Source organism: Branchiostoma belcheri, unplaced genomic scaffold (assembly GCF_001625305.1).
Source record: "Branchiostoma belcheri isolate BF01 breed outbred unplaced genomic scaffold, Haploidv18h27 scaffold18, whole genome shotgun sequence".
Taxonomy (NCBI): domain Eukaryota; kingdom Metazoa; phylum Chordata; class Leptocardii; order Amphioxiformes; family Branchiostomatidae; genus Branchiostoma; species Branchiostoma belcheri.
The window spans coordinates 3,747,457-3,770,835 of NW_017803268.1; the positions used below are offsets into that span (position 1 = coordinate 3,747,457).

Sequence of the window (23,379 nt, forward strand, 5' to 3'; positions counted from 1 at the left end):
ATGGGTTTTATGTCAAGTTACTCATGGTTTCTAATATTAATAACATCCTATATAATTTTATGTAAATTTTATCATTAAATATGCATAATTTATGCTAATTTGATGACGTCATTGGCCAAAATCCAAGATGGCGGACCATATCATTAGAACAGGTATATACGGGTTATTTCATTAAAATTTCATCAATACTTCCATTTCTTTTTCCAAAAGTAGGTTTGAATGAAGGTGTTTAGTATGTTTAAAATGTATTTTAGGCTTTATCATGAAAAAAAATTCAAGATTGATGATCCAAGATGGCGGATATCTTAAATATGCATGACGTCATTTTATGACCTCACCGGTGTTGCTATGGGCAACATAAGACTTAGTACACACTAATATTCTGTCATAAACACTTTTGGTAAAGTTATGTTGTATACCAGGGAAGTTTTCAGGGAAGACCTATCTAGACGGTTTTGGCCAATAAAATCACATAAATGACGTCATAATGACGTCATATTACGTCATAACGACATAAAATTGTAGATATGATAATTTCTACTAGTACACCATTCTCTGAAATTTGGTGGTCATACGACATACCGTTCGCGAGTTCTTAGGGGGGGGTACAAAAGAGCCCCCCCCGGTCCCCCCATGTCAAAAAAAAGCCCGGTCTAGGTAGGGTTAAAAGATGGACTGATCCGTATCACCAGCGGGACTGGAATCGTACAAAAACTGCTCACTTTGTAATTGAATAAAAAGTTATCTCCGATTTTTTTTTTGTGTGTGAAATCCTCTCAAAAACCCAGGAAATGCCGGCCATTTCAGAAGGTTCATTTTTCAAACTTTGCAGTGGGAGCATGCCCCCGGACCCCCTAAGAAACCTCGCACCTTCGGCGCTCGCTGAGCTACAAGCAGTGGGAAGAATGCCCAATTTAAAATGCTGGCTACGAGCATGCGAGTTGAGTCATTTTGTCTAACTGTTTCTGTAAATTATTTACGTCCCAAACAAGTTTGATATATTAAAGCTGTCCATAAAATGCAGGAAATGGTGTTTCAGTGGGTCCAGATTTTAATTTTGCCGGGAGCATGCCCGCGATCCTTCTTGTGTATTGAAATATCAAAATAGCATCTAGAAGAAGTTTTTGGACGCCATGTACGTACTCGAATAGCGAGTAAGAAACTTAACTTTAAATCATCAAAAAACTTAGCTTTGTATACCAGCAAAATTTTCCCCCGAAAATGCAGGAAAACGTGTTTCAGAGGGTTCAAATTTTCTCGGAGGAGCATGCCCCTTAGGTTCGCCGCGACTTTGCCGCTCGATAGGCGAAAAACATAACCTGACGCCGCCTTTGGTCCAACAAACCACCAGGTATGTTTAAAAACCAACCCCGGCCCGCGCTATAATCCTTGGCGGGGCGGGCACACTCCCAGCGCCCGGTATATATACACAGCCTAGTGTTGTACGGTGGAGCTCCCGTCTCGCCATATATAACATTATAAATATAACGTTATAGATAACATCGGTACCTTGAGGATTTATCATTAATAATTCAATGAATTACCATTTATTATTTAATAACTCAGTTCAGTTCAGCTCATCCTTCAGGTGACACCATGTGCTCAAGTTCCTGTCACGCATGACAAAGGACAATTCAACACCGCCCAGACATAACTAATATATAATATAGTTGTTTTGTGTCATTTTCGTGCATCTTTACCTTTGCTATATGAAGGTTATGTTTTTAAAGGCGCTCGTGTGTGTTTGTGTTTGTGTGTGTGTGTGTGTGTGTGTGTGTGTGTGTGTGTACATGTGTGTGTGTCAGTGTCTGTAGACACGATAACTCTAGAAGGCCTTGATGGATTGTCTTGATATTTGGAAGGTTGGTAGGTCATGATTAGATTTTGGGCCCCCTAGCGGCTTGTCATGGTACTGCAGCAGAACTTCCGGTTTTGATATCTCATGATCTGGACATGCTGGGGTCACGAAATTTAGATGGTAGCTCTTCTGCTGGGAATGAAGTGACATTAGTTTGAGCCCCGGGCCCCTATAGCTAGCTGCTGGAACCGCAGGGGCGTTTATTTCAAAATATTTAAAGGAGGATAACTCAAGAACCGATTGATGGATGGTCATGATTTTTGGCATGTAGGTAGCGTAAGTTATGTTTGACATAATGTAATTACAATTATACAAATGTGATTTAATTTGCATAATTTATTAGGAAACTCTATAAATCAGCTGCATTCCAGGACCATTAAAGCTTGTGACATATGTAATTAAGAACGAGAGAAGCACAGGCAGATATCGATTATGCAAATAAAGACCTAATTTGCATGAATATGTTGAAAAAGTGCTATAATTCCTAAGTGTTAACTGCCTGGAATTTCTTGCTTGGGGTATTTCCAAGTTTATCGAAGGTGAACATAACCTATTCAAAAAAACGACCTCATTTGCATAATTTATGAGAAAATGCTAGCATTCTTCTATAAGATAATACTGTCCTTTATTGTAGATTATTATCAACAGATATAAAATAATTCATGCAATGTAGAATTCTATTTGCATAATCACGGGGATTAATATACAATTTCTGAGTCATAAAGGCTTATATCATTTTGCGAAGGTATGAGATCGTGGAACTCTAGTTTAATATTTTTTTATGTTTCAGAAGAGGGGGGGGGGGGGCTCAGGAAAGTTGTCTTATTGTCGGGGGAGAGGGCCAGGGAAAAAATATTAAGCTTGGGGTTAGGACCAGGGAAATTTTCTTGTACCCGACTTCCCACGCACCTGCCCTCCCCTGGTAAATAACGAACGGTCCCTTACATTTCCGGAGGTGACTGGAATGGCCTTTGGTTGTGGTTCATAATAAAGTGAAATGTGACACGCTAGAGTAGGATGCACTGTTTCATTTGTGACATGTAAGTCTGAGTTTAGGGGCTAGGGTTGGGGATCGATCATTAATTAAAACAGCTGGTTTCCTCCAGGAAAAATGGAGGTATCGTTTTTGTCGTGTGTGTGTGTCTGTGTGTGTGTTTCCGCACTTTTGTAGTCCACATAACTTCAGAACGCCTTTGTGGATTGTGATGATATTTGGTATATTGGTTGGTCGTAGGAAGACAAAGGTTTTTGGTGACATAGCTTTTCCTGTTCGGAATATGTGGTGTGAGTTTTGTCCCCCTAGCAGTTTGCTCTGGAACTGCAGGGCATAATTAATTTTGTATAATTAATTTGACAATTCTGTGATCTAATGATGGTGAATGATCGGAATTTTATACCTTGTGACATGTGTAACTTACTTAAAGGATAACATTATGTATTATGTTGATATAGATGTCATTTGCATATTAAATGATGACATATTGACCTGAAATATTGCCAAAAGATAGGTATTTCACAAAAACAATACTATAATTTGAGTTTAAAAAACCGTAAATTTAACTAGATTATAGTAATTATGATCTTATTTTTGAATCAGACAAATCCTCAAAAAACAATTAAATTAACTCTTCATATTTCATGGAGGTATGAAATCTCCGAATTCTTGTTCTTTTTTAGGCTGTGGCTAAGAGATAGCCCAAAGATGTTAATGACATAGTCCTACGTTGCTAAGAGGGTTTCGTGTTAAATTTTATAATTTAAAGAAATGTTTATTATAAGTAATAATACACGTTTTATTATAACCCTCAAACTACCGTAGGTTTTTTTTGCGACGAATCTTAGGGTCAAAACTGACCCCATAATGTTTTGCACGAATACAGTTAACATGTAGAGTGGAAGGTGTGTCTTTTTTATGGTTTCTTCTCCTTTTGCCAACCATTTGTTTAGAGGTTCCATAAGACATACATATATATAGACACAAGTAAAATAAGACTTTTTTTGGAAATTACAGATCTTTAGACATCATTGTACATGTATAAGACTCTATGTGGCAATTGAAAATGTAAACTTTAAGACTTTTGATTCGGCCTACGAAAACATTGTACAAATACGGCTTTAAACCGTAGATGTCCTTGGTCGTCTCGTAATGACCTCGGCAGCCATTTCTCCGTCGCCATTTTGAGATGACGTATAGGCCAACATTTTTTGAAAATGTAAACTTTAAGACTTTTTGATTCGGCCTACGAAAACATTGTACAAATACGGTTTTAAGCCGTAGATGTCCTTGGTCGTCTCGTAATGACCTCGGCAGCCATTTTTCCGTCGCCATTTTGAGGTGACGTATAGGCCAACATTTTAGCCTGCCAACCTTTTCAACAATCTTTTTAACTCGTAAAATGAACAAATCACAAGTCAACTATTTGTGGGACTGTGGAGAAAAATTAGGGAGACTCACCTAAGTATGGTTGGCTGGCAGATCTTGTCTCTTCAGTCTGAAAATTTCCGGAGTTAGACTTACATTGTCCTTCACTGCTGTGCAATTGTGGTTGAACTAGGTGCGTCTATTTTTAGATGTGACGTCATACCATTGTACTACTACCCCACAGATTACAAACCCGTCAGTGGTATCATTCGTAGCGATGGGAGAATTACAACGACGGGGCGGATCGAATTGACCGGTCTCGACTCAGTCTTTCTCAAGAATCAAGTCAGTAATAACTAGAGTTCCACGATCTCATACCTTCGCCAAATGAGGTTAGCCTTTATGTCTAAGAAATTATAGATTAATCCCCCTGATTGTGCAAACAGTATGAAATTTCAGGCAGTTACCACTATGTAATAATAACATTTTCTCATTAACTATGCAAATTAAGTCCTCATTTGCATAATTGATATCTGTCTGTATTTCTGCCGTTCTTAATTACGTATGACACAAGCTTGAATAGTCCTATAATGGAATGCAGCTGATTTATAGAATTTCCTCATTAATTATGCAAATTACATTTATATTTGCATAATTGTAATATCATTATGTCAAGCATCACTTCAGCTACCTACATGCCAAAAATCACGACGATCCATCAATCGGTTCTTGAGTTATCAGCCTTTAAACATTTTTTCATCTAACGCCCCTGCAGTTCCAGAGCAAGCAGCTAGGGGGCTCAAACTCGTGTCACTTCATTCCCAGCACAAGCGCTACCTACCGTCTGAATTTCATGACCCTAGCATGTCCAGATCACGAGATATCAGAACCGGAAGTTCAGCTGCAGTACCATAAGAAGCCGCTAGGGGGCCCAAAATCTAATCAGTTCCAGGTCTCATCAAGACCTACCCACCTACCAAATATCAAGACAATCCATCTAATGCTTAGGTCACATTTCCAAACCGGGGCCCGACCGGGTTGTCTGTATGAACGAAAAATTAACAATCCATATGAAGAGTATATACTAGATTTAGTGCCCATGATTATCATCAAAAACGTTTCTGTGTTTTGTTGACTTTTACATCGTGCTTTTCGTTCCAAAAAGCTGCCCGGCCGGGCCCCGGTTTGGAAATGTGACCTCAGCATTAGCCTTCTCGAGTTTTGCTGTTGACAGACACAGACACACGTCCAGCAAAACATAACCTTCGTCAATTCTTGGCGAAGGTAATTACTGAACCAGTCCAACACCGTGGAGTCGTCATGTAAGACATCTCACGAAATCGCCAGCAAGCTATCGCAGCGCGGGGCTGTAGCACGCCCTTCACCGCGTGTTAGTGCCGGGCTGTGCCCGGTCATTATCTGTAGTTGACTGCATATTATATAGAAACGAGAGGGATTCCCTCTATACTTATGTAATAGATGAATTCCCAAGCTTTAGACATTTAGACAGGATAGACAGAATAGTTGATGTAGTTACTCTAGTCAGGCAATGGAAAGATCGTTCGTGCTGTTGTAGTGTATAGTTGAGAATATTGATAGTTAACAGAAATACGAAGCGCCCTTTGTAGTCGCTGTTGGTGTCGTCAGAACTTTTGGGAACGTTTAATTCAATAAAATCGTTTGGGGGTTTTGTACATGTATATGAATGAATAAATGAGACTTTATTTTCGTGTCGTGCGCTTTCCTGCGCCCAGCCTAGCCTCCTTCGCAGTCTTGTTGGGCGTGGGCGTAATTTTTTCTCTGAGCGACGCGAGTAATATGCCGCCGCGAGGGACGATTTGCTGCCGAGGGACTTTTGCCACGGAGAGAAGGTTTCCGCGCTCCAACAAGACTGCTTCCAATCGGCGACTAGAAAGGACCTCGGATTAAGCCAGCCTTTCATAGAGGCTATTAACATGTTCGTGCAGGTCCAATTCACATGTTCGCGCAGGTCCAATTCACATGTTCGCGCAAGGGTAATTCACAGATACGCATGGAGCGCTCGCCTTTTGTCAACGGTTGGTTTTATTAGCTTGCGTTATAGTGGAAGGTTCCAACAGAGAAAGGTTGAACATTGGTAATGTTACAACAAAGGCATTGCTGTGCATATATAAGCATCCCATGCAAACAAACCAAGACAAACTTTGCAGTACTATTTTTGCTGGTGAAATGTGCCATTATTTTTATTACACAACTTGCTGCGGAGCGGTGCGTTACCCTCCTATGACCAGTGAGATCAACCCGCCACCAAACAACATGGCGGCACTTTGTTTATCTGTCCACGTCCCCCAGCAATATCGCTTAGCTTGCGGGTTCCTGTGGTAGTGATCTGTTTAAAGTTGTTTTTCGTAGCAGCAATGACTACGGGATTTTGTCGAGTGGATAGGGCTCGGTTTTCGGGAATGGTTGGCGTTCTACCGACGGGTTGATCGGCGAACGCTAGAAAGTTGCAAGTTTCGGCTCGTCGAGGAATGGGGCGTGAACACCTCCCTGCACTGGTGGTGTTTATTGCGGGAAGTTCACACATCCATGCCAATCGCTTCTAAGTGTTTTTTGATAGCCCTTTCTAGTCGCCGATTGGAAGCAGTCTTGTTGGAGCGCGGAAACCTTCTCTCCGTGGCAAAAGTCCCTCGGCAGCAAATCGTCCCTCGCGGCGGCATATTACTCGCGTCGCTCAGAGAAAAAATTACGCCCACGCCCAACAAGACTGCGAAGGAGGCTACGCCCAGCCCGTGTGGGCTTATACGACACCGATTCAATGAATTATACATAAACAAAAGAGAATCAAAGGTACAGATAACAGAATCCAAACAAAATATGAACACAAATAAAGGTAGGCTATATACAATAATTGTGAACAAAGTGAACTCATAACAGATTGTAAATGCAAAATAAACAAATCTGTACATAATGAACCAAGATCTCACAAAATAGATACAAGTACATAAGGTAAATCAAACATAACTAGAAAGGCCAATATTTGCTTTGGAGCAAATACAGCGATGGGTTCACCACATTTTACCACATGGCAGGGAAAGAATGAGAAACACAAGGGAAAACAATGATTTACATTGATATAACTATAATATGAAGTAAAATACAACTAAAACAACAGTTGGATAGCTATTCCCTACTTTATTGGTTAGGATTTTTAATTGCATAATGCAAACTGTTGATTTTCAAAATAAAAAAAAAAACGTCCATGCCCGGCATTCCAATGCTGGAGCAGGAAAGCTTGAAATACCTACCAAAACACTTGAATACAGACATACTGTCAGTATGGAAATGCTTCTGTGCAGGTGTTAATCAAGTTAAATCCCAACAGCCAATCAGCAAGAAGTATAGAGGAAAGCTGCATGCCTATTGGTTGATGCCCTGCATTCCATTGTGATGACTCATGCCCAAACGTGGTAAACAAGGCAAACTAACACAGTAATACATTTGCTATAACACAGCCAAAAAACTCAAATAAAACCATTCTAAAAGCCTGTATCACAATAATTTAAAAAATGCCTAGGGGTATTTGCCCACTGTACCTCCATACCAAATTTCAGGACCTTAGGCCCTAAAATGAAGAAGCTGAATCCATTTAAAAAATGGCAGGAGGAGAAGGAGGAGGAGGAGAAGAAGAAGAAGAAACATCAGAAAAAGCAATATGGTTTCACCACACCACTTCGTGGTGTGGTGAACCCATAATAAGAGAAAACAAACGTGCAGTTCAAGTAACAAAAAGTGACAAAACTGTTGATGTGTTATGAATACAGGTATTTTCTTCTTTTCCCCCACGCTCGATAAATGAAAGTTGCTAGGTCAGATACACCCTCGTTTATTTGTAGTGTAATCAGTGTAGTTGGTGTATGTGGAAAATACCGTGAGTACACAGAAATGCGAAGCGGTCTTTTGTAGTCGTAGTTGGTGTAGTCATTGCTGTCAGAAATTGTCTAGAAACACCAGGCGAGCTTCCTGAAACTGATGGTATCTTGGGCTATCATGTGGAACAGCATACCAGAGGATGCACAGTGTGCTCCATCAGTGACAACTTTCAAACAAAGAATGCGGTAGTGGAGAAATTTGATCTGCGGACTGATTTGCGGACTGTGATTTTGGACAAGATGTGATTATTATGTTAGGTATTTAGTAGTTTATTTTTGTATTAATTTGAATTTTATTTACTTATTTATTGTGTTCCCGTGACCACCCCCCTCAACTGGACCTCTGGAAAAAGTGGCTAAGGCGGAAAGGGTATTTCCAGTATAAAGAAAGGGTATTGATTGATTGAATAAGAGAAAATTTGCACTATTGACAGGATGGTCCTGACAATCACAGAAAAAATGCACTATTGACAGGATGGTCCATTTTATGGATGACATCCGCGCGCGCATTGATTTTCCCCTGTTTTTTTTTTAAAGATCACGTCCTCCGTGTCTCTGAGGCTATAGGCCTGGGTAGTCCATGGCAGTTAGCGACAACACGGAGCCGGTGGTAACTCTGGAGGATGGCACCCAGGCTGCCGAAACTTCAGTGCCGATTCATAAATTCCGCGCAAAGCCACCTTGTGCCGGCTTGTCGTATACGTCGCTATGTACTGCCGCATTTTTTTTTTTTCCGGAATTTTTTTTATTCGTCCGCGCGCACTAGTTTGGGCGTCTTCTGAGGATGTCATCCATAAAATCAAGACGGTGTGGCCTTATGCTTCGTAGAGTAGAGGGTGAGGATTTTAGAATAAGGTTTTACAATTCTCATCCTAGTTCAAATCCTAGCTTGTACTAGCTCCTTTCTTTTTACTAATTTCTTAACTATTTTTCAACATGATGCCGTACACATGTAAATGCAATGTTGCTTTATGTACGTAGCCTTTGCAAGTATAACTAGTTAAACGAAGTTCGCGCCTGGGGTCAGCATACAGGAAATATGAGGACAAAGTCGTACTTGTGCATTCTCTAAATTCAGTTCAACGCTTCAGTAATGGAATTAGAATGCCTATCGCTCTACTATAAGTCGGGAACAGAAAACAAGTTAACATTACTGGTTGCAATTGGTGGGTATTTTAAGCACCAAGGACAGCACCTAGTAAGTGGGGGAAATCACTTCTGATAACAATCGCTAGGTGTCGCTCGTGCATGGTCCACAGTTTGGGAGCGGAAAGCTATTTTTTGGTCTTAGCGCGGACCAAACTAGGAGAATGTAAACAAACATGGATATATGAATAACATCTGTGTTTCCAGTTTTTAAACGCACTCGCACGGTGTAATATTTTGGCACCTCCACATCCAGAACGGCAGGTATTTACAATGGAGTAGATTTAAATCAACTTATTTTATGAAGAAATATTTCTAGGTCTCACACGAACGAACACAAACGCCTTTGAAAACATAACCTTCTTGGCGAAGCTAATTAGTCCAGGAATATATCGTGCGCATGGCGAATGGCTGACCCTCCCCTACAGACCTTATCCAACATGTATGCAGCACGTCGGTAGAGCCTACTGCGTCTGTTGAACTATGCACGATGCATTACGGGTGCGTGCATCCATGTACCATATCTGGTACCATGTTTGGAAACGAATACACTCTGCTATAAGGTTTGGAACCGCGATCTTCCTACTATACTGCAGCGCCACCTAGCAATCAGAAGTAGAAACACAATATGGCCTTGGAAAATACTCGTTCACGGAAACAGATATACATGACAAGAGCTATCTACCACCAAAAATACCTGTGAAGGTAAACATAAAAAGCGGTATACCCATTCTTCCACCAAGGGTCAAATCTGGCATAGCGCCATCATTATATAGTTCAGTGAACACAATGAATGACGCAACTCCTGCATGGTGACAAAGTCACAGTATACCCAGCAAGAACAGGGTCTGTCCAAAGCAGCTGATCAGGTTACCAGCTACTCAATAAGTCAAACATGGCGATACCTATGGTGCTATGGCGGTCCGTACATCGACCGTTGTCCCGCCAACATCCACGTTTTATCTCATTTCTACCAGGGCAATGTCTGAAGTTGGCTTCACACGGAGCAAAGTCTAGAATACCGTGTTTAGATAAAGCTACACCTCAACTACAGCAGGCTAGTAATCTTCTCTGGACTATATTTCCTCGACAACTTGTACAGGGGGTGTCTACCAAAAGTTTTTGTGGTTTAACAGAGAGCATAAAGTCTAAGGAAGGTGTGAGGATGGAGAGAGTTCGTCTGAACGAAGCTGGTAGGGTGGTGGAAGTGGAGTGGTCTGGCGGTGGGGTGAGCAGGTTTCCCTATGTGTGGCTGAGGGATAATTGTCAGGTGAGCCCGGTATCAAGTTGCTCGTCTCTAAATTTGACGTATACATGTATCTTCGTATGTGTACGTGTCACGACCTGGTCACATACGTCATACGATATATTCGTACGATAGCAATGTGTGTGTGTGTGTGTGTGTGTGTGTGTGTGTGTGTTTGTGTGTGTGTGTGTGTGTGTGTGTGTGTGTGTGTGTGTGTGTGTGTGTGTGTGTGTGTGTTTGTGTCATTCTTTGAATAGTCGTGCATTTGTCGTACAAAATTTAGCGGTCATGCCCGGTAAAAAGCTTTTGTCGGTGTTTGGTTCTGACATAGCGTGCTTGATAAGTTTATGACATCAAAATCGAATGTGACAGAAGCTGTATCTGTTACTGGTCCTATCTGTATATTTTAACCGTTCTGGAAAATGCATTCCGCAATGTTTAAAACGTATTCAACTCAAGTAGTGGTCCAAAGTTCGTGCTACTTCGATCGGTCGGGAAGTAGACGCTGTGTCAACACGTGTCATTGGCTCTTTTAGCAGGTTGACCCCAAATACGAACCGGCTTTGGCGAATGGTGACCGTGTTTATTTAGCAGGAAAATTGATATGGACATCGCTCCTTAGCCTCACCCACTTCCCTCAAAACGTACTAGAAATACACAATAAACTAGAATTCCGAGATCTCATACCTCCATGAAATATGATCTTGATATGTAAATGTAAATTTCTTCTTTTATTGTGCAAATGACCTCTGCATTAACATGATATATGCATCGTGATGTATGTTGACTTTTGATTAACTTACAGATGTCCCAAGTATGACATTCTCATCATTCACCATTACGAAATCTTAATTATGCAAATTAGGTCATCATTTGCATAATTAGTATCTGTTGAAGTTCCGCCTGCCATAGGTTACATACATTACATGTATGTAAGTAGTATAATGTAAAACACTGTAATTATAGAATTTCCTTATTAATTATGCAAATAAAGTCCTCGTTTGCATGATTTGCATTTAATTATGTACATCTCTCTCTCAGCTACCTACACACCAAAAATGATGAAAATATGTTGTTCCTGTCTGGACTTATTGGCTTTTAAACATTTCTCCAGAAAGTGCCCTGCAGTTCCAGAACAAGCCGCTAGGGGGCCCAAACTCATATGACTTCTTTCCAAGCACGAGAGCTACCTTCCATTAAAATTTCATGACCCTAGCATGTCCAGATCGCGAGATATCAAAACCGGAAGTTGCGCTGCAGTACCAAGGGAAGCCACTAGGGGGACCAAAATCTAATCATTTCTAGTTTTCGTCACACCCTACCAACACACCAAGCATGAAACCAATCCATCCAGGCGTTCTTGAGTTATCTTGTTGACCAACAGACAGACAGACGGACGGACAGACGGACAGATAAACGCAACTGAAAATATAACCTCCATGACACATTTCATGGAGGTAAAAACAAAATGCAAAAAATTAAAGGGCATACAGCCCTACACTTATTTGTACACTCTACAATGATAAGCGCCTATTGCTGTTCACCTTTCTTTCCGCTTGTTCAATTGATTTCAATACGTTAGATCCTATAGATAAATGCAACAGTTACTACATTCTCAGGGGAGATAACCAATACAGTGTTCAAATAGGAAAATACATTAAAGAACACATGTTAGAGAATTCGAATAGTTAACCTTTATTGTTACATCATACATATACTCTGTACGTAAGGTAACGTTATCCACACATGTATTTAGCTTGTTAGACCTTTAGTTAAGTTGTAGAACACCATACAAAAGTCTATGTACTTTTTTGTTGTGTCAAAAAAGAATCAATATATCAAACTTAGAGTTCCCATGTTTCTATTCGTTAAATTGTAAAAGGCATCAAACTTCGACAGTTAAATATGTTTGTTTATTTCTATTTTATCCTCAGTGTCAGCAGTGCTTTAACCCCGATTCCCACGGAAGGCTTCTTCTGATGGCAGACTTGGACGTCAGAATTTCCCCTGTCAGGGCTGCAGTTCAAGGTATACGTAAACAAGAACACTAAACATTGCAGCAGCGACACCTAGCTGCAGTACGAAGTAAAAGCAGTCAAAATTGTCCAAGGAAGGGGGCGGACGAAATGTCATGGCTTGTGAAAGCCTTCGTTACTTTCGAATTTGCCAAGAGTACTGTTACAGTAGTATTATATATTGGTCTGTATGTATGTATGTATGTATGTAGTAGTAAGCCTTTATTTAAACTCGAAAGCTTGTTCGGTACATACATATGACCGCTTTTCAACAAGGTCGAGGGTGAGGGCGGAGTCACGGATTACAAATCAAACCAAAGTATAATACAAAATCAAAACAAAATGCAAATCGAAATATAATACAAAAATAAATAGTAAATCATCAGTCCGTTATCAGTCCATGTTCCTTATCATACTTCTAAATGTTCTCAATGACTGGGCTGCTCGTACATGTGGTGCCAAGGGGTTCCACACAGTCGCCCCCGAGTACCTCAGTGACCGCCTGTACACTTCCAGTTGGGGCCTCGGTATGATGAGGTTGTCCAATGTGCTTTGTCTGGTGGATCTGGAGGCTTCATCTCTATACCGGATGAACACCCCTCGCATATGTGGTGGTAAAGTGTTGTCCAAGGCCCTATACACTAGCATGGCTTTGTGTTGACGATGTAGAGTTCCCACGGACTTCCATGTCCGTGAGTATGTATGTATGTATGTATGTATGAACGTTTGTATGTATGTGCAAGTCACTAGCACGATAACTCGAGAGGCTATACATGCCTTTGGATTGCCATTAAATCGGTACATAAAATCTTCAGATAATTAGATTTGGATGCCCCTGGCGGCCTGCTATGGTAATGCAACAACTGTGTATGGTAAACAGCTCTTGTGAGTTGATAAAACACAACTAGTATGTCTTCACTTTATTTGCATATCAATCAACAGGTTGTGTATATAAACCTGCTTTCCCCTCTGGTCTCTCAGTCACTGACGAAAGCTAGTGGATACTAGCTGAAACGTCTGACGTTTTCAAAATCATATCCAGTTGCTTGAGTAACTGTTTTTTGGCATATCGTATTACCTGGATGTCTAACCTTCATCGACACAACTAGTATGTGCTCATTGACCCCATGATCTGAAATGTCACCATAAGTTGTATAAATTACTTACTCAGGCAACTCTGACCTTTACTCTCTGTCACTTTGTGGTCAGCGTAAATCAGGGACTCTAAAAACAATACTGTCGGAGGAAAAAAGTAAGATTGTGCTGTGGGTTGGCGTAAAACAAGCGGTCCAGAGATGTAACAATCTATGCCCCCCTCCCCCCGTAGCAGCAGGCAGCTTGCTGACCGTTGATTGGCCGGACGGACACCAGAGTCAGTACGACTGGCCCTGGCTCAAGGCACGGTGCTTCTCCACTCCGGCACTGGAGAAGCGAGCGGGGGACTGGCAGAGAAAGGTAAGTATTCAAGGTTCTATTCTCCACTCCGGCACTGGAGAAGCGAGCGGGGGACTGGCAGAGAAAGGTAAGTATTCAAGGTTCTATTCTCCACTCCGGCACTGGAGAAGCGAGCGGGAGACTGGCAGAGAAAGGTAAGTATTCAAGGTTCTAATCTCCACTACGGCACTGGAGAAGCAAGCGGGGGACTGGCAGAGAAAGGTAAGTATTCAAGGTAGTAATCTCCACTCCGGCACTGGAGAAGCGAGCGGGAGACTGGCAGAGAAAGGTAAGTATTCAAGGTTCTAATCTACGCTCCCTTTTCGTAGTACTAGTATAAAGGTCTGATACTCAGATCTCAATTCAAAGGTCTTACTCAGAATCAGAAGTTCACTGATTTATCCTGGAATCCAGTCTGTAGCAGAATGGACCTAATTATAAAAGTAGACTGGATTCCAGGCAAAACGTCAAACATCATATTAGGCCATGTTGATTTGATTATATGGATGACATCCTCTGGGAACCCCAAAACTGATGCGCGCGTGCGAATAAAAAAAAAGTTTTGCAAAAAAAAAAGTTGTTTTCATTATGAAATCTACGTGGTCATGAGGGTTGAACAAATGGGACAGAATTTGGTTTGGCAAATAATCTAGTCTTCAAGTTCATTTCTTTACAATTCCGTCTTTTTTCGTTTGATTTTGTCATTCTACGACATTGGTATGGTTTTTTGTAACTTACGGTATATTTTTGCTCATTTTGCAACTGTTTTGTACGATTTACAGTATGGTTGAAAACTTTTTTTTCTTTGAAACGGCCGAAAATTCATGCGCGCGCGGATGTCATCCATATAATCAAATCAACATGGCCTTATATGGCTGTGTAAGTTGGTGTAAGAGACTTTAGTTCTATTTTCTTTTATTCCATCGTTTTATGTTTAATTTGATATGTTTCATTTTGATATCAGCAGTAATTATGAAGTTTACAAATACTATAGACAAATTGTAGCTTTTAACGTAATAAACTAGTTTTGCTTTTGCGATTTTGGCGACACCTCATATGCGGGGCCTTTTTTCAATACTGTCACTGGGTTGCAAATGCTGTTTCTTCTTCAGATCTTCAATAGGAGAGGTGCACAGGGTGCAAAAAAATACTGGGTTTTATGAACTTTATGAAGAAGGAACACCGTTTTTTTTTGGTTGTTTTTGTTGTTTTTCCACAGACCAGGCTCTGGGGAGCGGAACTTGCAGATGATTTCCCCACAGCAGATTTTCCCGCCTTACTGACAGACGACCGCGCCCTGTACGACTTCCTGTTCCTCCTGGACTCGGTCGGCCTCGTTCTGGTGCAGAACGTCCCCTGTGAGGTCGGACAGCTGGACAGACTGGCCAATCGGGTGGCGTTTCTCAAACTTACCAACTACGGGTCAGTGTTCTGCATTTGAGCTTTACTTCCGGTTACGAGGGTATTGTTTCCGGTGGGTAATTTCGGGTTTCTCTCTCTCTCTCTCCCTCTCTCTCTGCCTGAATCGCTTCTGCTGCACGGTGGGTGGGAGGTGATGTTGACAAATGATTGACAGGATGGTCAAGCCTGCATTGAATGACCCAACACGCGGAGGGTAGAAGTAAGTAGGTGGTATTTGGAGAAATGCAGGATGTGGTGTAATGACTTTATGCAATGTCGAGCTTCTGCATAGCTTTTAACCTTTAACGATAGTCCAAGACAGTCTGTGTACTTCTAGGTCAGAAAAAATGATTTCAAAATCTTAAATCTCTGATTCCTGTTTATGCAGTCTTATTGATCACATTGTCTTTTGTACTTTTCTGTTTATTCATCAATAACTTCCCCGATATGTGTTTCGACAATACAGATGGTAGAAGTCCATTTTTCAATACATCGGTAGAACTAAAATACATCTATTCCTTTTGTAAACATAGGAAGGAGTTTGTGGTCATGTCGAAACCTAACCCCAGTAACGTGGCGTACACCAGCGTTAAACTGGGACTACACACAGACCTTCCATATTACAACTATACTCCAGGGGTATGCCTTTTTTCTATATTATTGACTTTCTATACATGCTGTACTTCTTTTAGTATATCGAAAACTTTGACAAGATATCTAGCATTTTTTTTCGTATGTATTAATTAATATTGTTAAAGTTTCAAACCTTTGGTGAAATTGATGGAAATAAAACCATACTTCTCACAAATAAGGTGCTGTATTTTTCTATATAACCATATTTGTTTGCGGAAAAGAAGGTTTCTGAAGGAAGGACCACACTATTTTTTATTCCCTCTTTACCTTCACCAAGAAGGTCAGGTTTTCTAACAGGATTTGTAGTTTATTTTGTTTTTATATGGTTTAACAACACAACACAACACAACACAACACAACACAACACAACACAACACAACTCAACTCAGATACGGATGGGTTGCCCTGATATTTGGTATGTAGCTTAGTCTTATATGGAGGAAGTAATTAGATATCTCTGGCGACTTTTCTTGGTACTGCCGCAGACACTCTGATTTCGTTTTCTGATGGTTTACTTTCTTTAACAACAAGGGTCTCCAATCTGCAGGTTCAAATGCTCCAGTGCATCGAGCAATGTAAGGGGGAGGGGGGCGACAATTACCTTGTGGACGGCTTCAATGCCGCTTACCAACTGAAGGAAGAGAACCCAGAAGCCTTCAGACTTCTCACAACGGTCAAGGTCAACTTCCAAAACAAAGGGACGGACTATCACCGGTTTTTTCTTAGGGAAAGGCGCACTATAATCAGGTAAAGTGGATGCCTATAAAGTCTCATCCATGCTTTTAGCCCAGAAATACCTCGTGGAGGCGTTTTCTATTTTGCTTGCAGTTACTTAGAGCGGTTTGTAACTGCAAAAAAAGGAATTTTGTGTCTAGTGGCCGTTGGTAATTCCATATGGTGTATTGTATATGTGTATAACAAAGACAGTAATATTAATGAATATCAATGACATGAACCTTGGACCCCGAAACTCGCAAAAAACTGTTTGGCGGCTGATATTTGAGAACGACTTAGGGGCGAACTCGTTATTGCCTTGAGAAAAGAACTTTTATCTTGGTGCTGGTTATTATCTTGTGTGACATAATCTCTTTCTAAAACAGCTCTTTTGAGGAAAATACTAATTTTGTTTGCGACGTGTCAGGGACAAAGCCATAAATGTATCCAGATGATAGTTATTGTTCCTAATCCATAACTGATTGACTTGGTGTGACATTTATCCAGCCTAGACGACCAGGGCAAGGTTAAGTCTGTCAACTTTAATGACCCGGCTCGTGACTCCATCTTGGATCTGCGTGAGGACCAGGTCCAGTCTCTCTATGACGCGCTGAAGGCCTACAACACCATCATGTACCTGCCCAAGAACTGTGTACGGCATAAAATGGAAGCAGGTCAGGATACAGGTTTTTAAGTACTTTATTTTGTCACACACACACACACACACACACACACACACACACACACAAACATACGCACACGCACACACACACACACACACACACACACACACACACGCATACACACACATACAGGAACACACACAAACACGCACACATACACACTTGTTTTAAACACACGTACAAAAACACACACACACACACACAGACATACACACAAATACAGACACGTGAACACACACAAAACGCATTTTTAAAACTGAAAAATGAACAAGCACTCGCCACTTAATTAAGAATAAGATTGCATAATTTACATTGTCCTTAATAACTTTTCATAGTAGCATGCTTGTGCATTATGTGCTTTTTCATTTCATATACACATCGGTATGTTAAAAATCTGCTTCCAAAACGTATCTAATTTTTTTAAATTGTTTTTTTTTACGATAAACGAAGTAATAAATGCAATTCCTAGTTTTGAAACGCCGTAAGGTATATTGGCCAATAAGTCGTACGATCGCAATGTGTGTTTCTTGTATGTATATTGTATAACATAATTCTGTGTTATTACTATTAGGGGGAAAAAGCACGTCGGCAGAACGTACAGCACCTGCGCGAAACTCGTAATATATTGTGCATAGCACTTCCGTAGAATGTCCCATATTAGGTTGTATTCGCGCATATAAGGTTAACACTCCGTCTGTAGTTTCCAAACGTTATGTCGGAAAAAGTATCGTCTGCAACAAGCAAAATTCTAATGCAACGTTGACAAAAAATCCAACGAAAACCGTGAAAAATCAGGATTCTGCGTAGGCGCAGTACGTTCTGCGGACGTGCTGGGAAAAGACTGTCTTAGACCCTCACCAGCGGCTGTTGCTATCAAAACCTAACATAAATCCTGTGACCTCACAATAACTATTTATGTAACCATGTGTTGTCTGATCTGTTTAGGTGAGATGCTCGCATTTAACAACACCCGCACCCTTCACGGCCGCATCGCCTTCAGCCAGACCAGCGGGTCCCGCCATCTACAGGGCGGCTACCTGGACTGGGACGAGATCCACTCGCGCATGCGTGTTCTCAAGACGGACCTGGGCATCCAAGACTAGACACCTTCATCACGAGTGTCTAACGAATTCCGCTGCAATATTATAAAATGTCGCTAGAGAAACCAAAATCTAATCATTGGATGGCTCATCAAGACTTGCCCACTTACCTAAGTGTCATGCAAATCCAGTCATATCATCTTGAGTTTTCGTGCTGAACTACATAAATTCCTGTACAATTCCCAGAATTCTTGGAGATTGCACACAATACTATAACTTTAGGCTCGCTCCTGAGGCGTTACCAATAACGATGTGTTGCTGTGCTATGCACAGGGTAGTCACCAAGGGGCCTAAATCCTCTACTGTGTGGTGATGGGGTATCCATAATGCTTGGCTAACGGTACCTCAACTTTGAACTGCTTAGTTATTGGTGCATCTACCGGATAGCGTGGCACTGGATGGGCGTTGCATTAAGTACCGTCTTGGGAAGAAAGCTCCCAATAAATATTTTGGTTTTACAAGTCAGTGTGTTATACCGTCTGTTATTACTCCGTAAAGGAGGTCATGACCTCCGGATGGAGTGTTGTGAACAGCCGTTTTTCGTGTTCGCAGTCAAAACACTGGGTTCCCTTTGTGTAATCGGCACGCAATTTTATACGCCGTCTGCGGGCATGCCCGTGATCTGTATCTGTATCTGTATCTGTATCTGTATAGCCGGTATAACCGCCTTTCGGCGCAACACACCAGCGCATGCGGCGCGGCGGCAGCTGGCTATATTACACCAATCGACTTGTTACACCTAACCCTTGAACTTCTAGCTTTAGACTTTGTTCAAAGCTATCTAATGACAATGCCCCTACTGTACTTGGTGACAGTGAGTTCCACTCTGCAATGGTTCTAGGAAAGAATGAATTTTTGAACACCTCAATCCTTGGTTGATTACTCTGGTACTTGAATGCATGGCTATTTCTTGTTCTCTTCTAGGCTGGTATTAGGTACTTAGTAGTTGAGACATCCACCAGTCGTGATGATGCACGGATGTGTATTTTTGCCGTTGCTGTTTTCGCGGTCAATGTAATATTTCAAATGCACCCCTACAATTTTGAGGCAAATTGGAATGGTCCAGAAATAATATTTGATTTAAACTTGATCATATTTTTTCAGTTCTTTACTATCCAACCACCATTAGTATAGCAACTCTTGTCATGACAGCCACACACAAACTTCCCACAAGGGCCAGTAGCACAAACACTTACTCACCACACGTCATTCCGCTGCCGTTATACATCTTTATATTGGGGACAATTTCTTCAGACAGTGGGGGAAAAGAAGTTTTTTTTCTATCATGTGCTAATGTAAACAATAGCCTGGATTGTAACACTCCTGGCTAATCATTGGTTTACAGCAAGGTTGCAAAGTTCTAGCTACATGCAGAAGTCCTGGTGGTGGAGAGAAGATGCCGGTGTACTCTTGTTTTTAATGACTGGAGGTTGTTGTCAGTGATCCGGCCCACCACGTTGTCTGGAAGACTGTTCCAGATGTCAACTGCAGTGTGTATGAAGGTTCTGCCGGTGGCGTGAGTTCTAGAGACTGGCACAGTGAGGGCATGTTTTCCAGTGGAGTGACTGCTGCGGGTTGTGCGTCTGTAGACGATGTTGAATACTCTTGTAGTTTTTATGACAAGCTGTGTGGTTTTGTTGTCAAGGTGCTGAGAAAAAAACATTACAGACCCTTAATTCATTGCGATTCATCCATGTATGTGTATTTGTTTGCTATGACCTTATTTGACATGTATGTCTGATCCTGTTAACCAGTTTTGCCACGATTATTTCCGACAGTTAAGTCCAGAGTAGCCTTGTTCGTAGAAAACGGATTTATTTCGTCCATACCCGTAATTTTGTTAGCAATACGAAATATGAACAGGCCATTGTAAGTAAATAAGTATAGCCTGACTCTTTGATTGTCAAAAGGTTCCTAATTGTTGATTTTCACACACGTAAAGTTTTCCAAAATGTCATTTTCAGCTTGTAACTTGATTTAGTGCAAATGCCACAAAACTGAGAGCGTAACTGAATTTACACCAGTCTCACGGCTTAAACCCAACAATTCACAGATTATTGATTTTTCTGTTCCCAATGTATTAAAGGAGATATTCTAATTTCTCTGCAGTTAGCTCAGGACAAATCGGAGACCAGACCGACAACTTCAAAACGAAGAATTGTGGTTTGTGCTAAGCCAGACCAGAGAAAGTCTACCATCAAGCAAGCGATACAAGCTCGTTTCGATCAGTAACCTATCAGGGGTTTTCTTGTGAAAAGTAAAGTTTAGTACCTCTACAGGTAATCAAGAATGGGAGGCAAGTATTGTATCCTTGCGACACTGATGTTGTTGGTTTTCGTTCTGTCGTTGGAGATGGGAGATTCCATCTTAACAGGGCAACAAGCTGAGCATCTTAAAAGTAAGTAACTGTGCATTTCTCTCCGTGCTCACTAGTACTGTAGCGCAAAGCGTTCACTTCAAGCTGGCACAACTTCAAGCATATTCAAAGACCCAAAGACTAAACAGGATCTAGTAGTACGTGGTTGTCAAAATGGAATAGAAGCTGGACATAACTTTTCTCAGTATGTGGAGTTAAATTTAAGACTAGTCTTTTTTAAAATCAAAATTTGATAACTCACTACAAGAGTAGGTACAACAGGACAACTTAACTATGTGCAGCATTAACCTTACTGGCCCCTATTTGTTACTAATCGTGTTTGTCCACTGAAGTGTATTTACGTAAGGTTGTTCCTTGTATTTATATACGTGACTGTGTATATCATGTTAGCTGTTGCGTGGCTTTGCCAAAATTAGTCCGATGAACACATGGCTCTTTTATATTAGAACAGATTTATAGGAACAACTCTAATAAGTTCATTTTCTATAATTCTTCAGACAGGCTTGTAAGGTTGAAAACAAGGATTGATGCGGTCAACCTAAAAGTGGCCCAAACTACTGTGACTTTGAACAACATGGCGGAGACAGGTCTTCCGGAGGTCCCGGATGTTCGACCACAATCGCCATCAACCGGTAAAGTCGTATCTCTGTAACGTTATGCATATGTGTGTGTGTGTGTGTGTGTGTGTGTGTGTGTGTGTGTGTGTGTGTGTGTGTGTTTGCATGCTTGTAGGTGTGCATGTCTGTGTGTGGCTGTGTGCGTGTGTGTATGTACATGCGATTGTGTATGTATATGCGTTTGTTCATGTGTGTGTGTGCTTGTGTGTGCTTGTGTATGCTTACAATTCTCTTAAACATTCTTCCCTACTGTCTTGCTAGTTTAATACAAAAACAGCGATCCCTTAAATTTCGTTTAGATAATATATTATTTGACCATTTTACCTACCTAGTACCTACCTAGTTCAATAAAAATGACAAAAAAAATTGTACAAAACAAGCAAACTGCCTTTAGAACAAGCTTCTGAAATGAGCCAAACAAAACTGCTCACTTCTTTTTTTGCTTTTTTTTTCAAGTTTAGGCCACAGCAATTTTTATGGATGACATCATCGTGCGCATTAATTTTCGCCTGATTTTGGAACAAAAAATGAAATTTTGTTATACTATCATGAAAGTTCATCTGTGTTGGTAGTTACATGTTTAAAGTTACACCTTTTGGTCCAACACAAAAAATTCTCTCACCTAGAGCTTTCGACCAATTACTCTGGTGTTCCTCAGCAGACTGACCCAGTGAACCTTGTCAGTTGTCACGTGGCTTCTTTGAAGTGTTACATCAATACTGGGTCAAAGGTATCTGGTAGACGATGTCGGCCCCCGTCGCGGTTCAATGTAGGGTGATGGGCCCTGATGTAGATGTATATGGCTTCCTTCACCCCTCTCAAGAAATAGTCTTGTTCAGTGTCTAAAATCCTTACAGTGTCAAGTAAACTTTGACTCTAAACATCCACTTGACCACAAACTAGGGGTGATTAGGACTCTATTTCACAGAGCCAACACCATAGTGTCAGATCCACAGGATTTAGAGACCGAGAAGTCCCACCTGACCCAAGCATTAAAAACTTGTGGCTACCCCCAGTGGGCCATCAACAAAGCGACCTGCCCCAAACCACCCAACACCAAACCCTCAGCAGGAACAAAGTCCAAGGGGTTGGTAGTCCTTCCATACATAAAGGACTTGTCTGAAGCTCTCAGGAGGATTTTCATTTCCCACGGGATTGCGACTTGTTTCAAACCAACCACTACTTTAAGACACATTCTTGTTTGCGCCCATGGGCAAAACCCCCAAAGAGAATCTACCATATCCCCTGACAGGGCAAAAACAACAAGGGGCTCTGCCGGGAAACGTACTTTGGGGAAAAAGAGAGGTCTCTAAAAGCCAGGTTTTAAGAACATATACACGGCCTACTTGCCAGTTCAGGTGTCTCAACACATTCACATAGAGTCACCCGGACATTTTGTTTGTGATGCTGGCTGTGCATATGTGATGTTCCCACTGAATCAAAACCATGATTGAGTCAAAATTTTATAATGTAGGAACCTTGTTTTTCGGCCCGTCTTGATTTTTTTTTGGCCGCTCGCATTTAATAGATTTGGAGTCTGTCATCCATAAAATTTACTTGCTGTGGCCTTATGAAGAATCTTCCAAGTCACATATTTTTTCACTTTTATGATTTGGCTCATTGCGATTCTCAATCACTTGTAAATAATCTAATACCATTAACCTTGTCTTTTATCTTAGTGTCTTTGCAGGAATGTCCAGACGGTTGGAGGAGAAACAAGCAGTCCTGTTACCTGCTAGTGAACACGCCAAAAACATGGCAGGACGCCAGGGACGCATGTCATCAGCTCCAGGCAGATCTAGCCAGCCTTACTACCGCAGATGAACAGGTGAGGTTACATTGTTACGAGTTTGAATGATCACGCATGCAAATAGAAAACACC

General features: G+C 41.1%; 1 protein-coding gene and 1 pseudogene across 1 annotated transcript; both read left to right on the forward strand.

Annotated features, from left to right (window-relative positions):
- Nucleotides 1-10,267: 10,267 nt before the first annotated feature.
- Nucleotides 10,268-18,823, forward strand: LOC109467348 (gamma-butyrobetaine dioxygenase-like). Its single transcript, XM_019765293.1, has 8 exons — nt 10,268-10,547; nt 12,458-12,551; nt 13,866-13,993; nt 15,192-15,394; nt 15,907-16,012; nt 16,554-16,753; nt 17,228-17,394; nt 18,349-18,823. Exons 1-8 carry the CDS (start codon nt 10,443-10,445, stop codon nt 18,504-18,506), a joined length of 1,161 nt encoding a protein of 386 aa, XP_019620852.1. The 5' UTR covers nt 10,268-10,442; the 3' UTR covers nt 18,507-18,823.
- A 2,631-nt stretch (nt 18,824-21,454) lies between these two features.
- The window catches only part of LOC109467335, an 8,696-nt pseudogene continuing 6,771 nt past the window's right edge, over nt 21,455-23,379 (forward strand).

Coding starts and splice junctions, on each gene's coding strand:
- LOC109467348 (XM_019765293.1), top strand. CDS start 10,443: ATGGAGAGAGTTCGTCTGAACGAAGCTGGTAGGGTGGTGGAAGTGGAG. Junction 10,548..12,457: donor GGCTGAGGGATAATTGTCAG/GTGAGCCCGGTA, acceptor TTTTATCCTCAG/TGTCAGCAGTGCTTTAACCC. Junction 15,395..15,906: donor CTCAAACTTACCAACTACGG/GTCAGTGTTCTG, acceptor TTGTAAACATAG/GAAGGAGTTTGTGGTCATGT.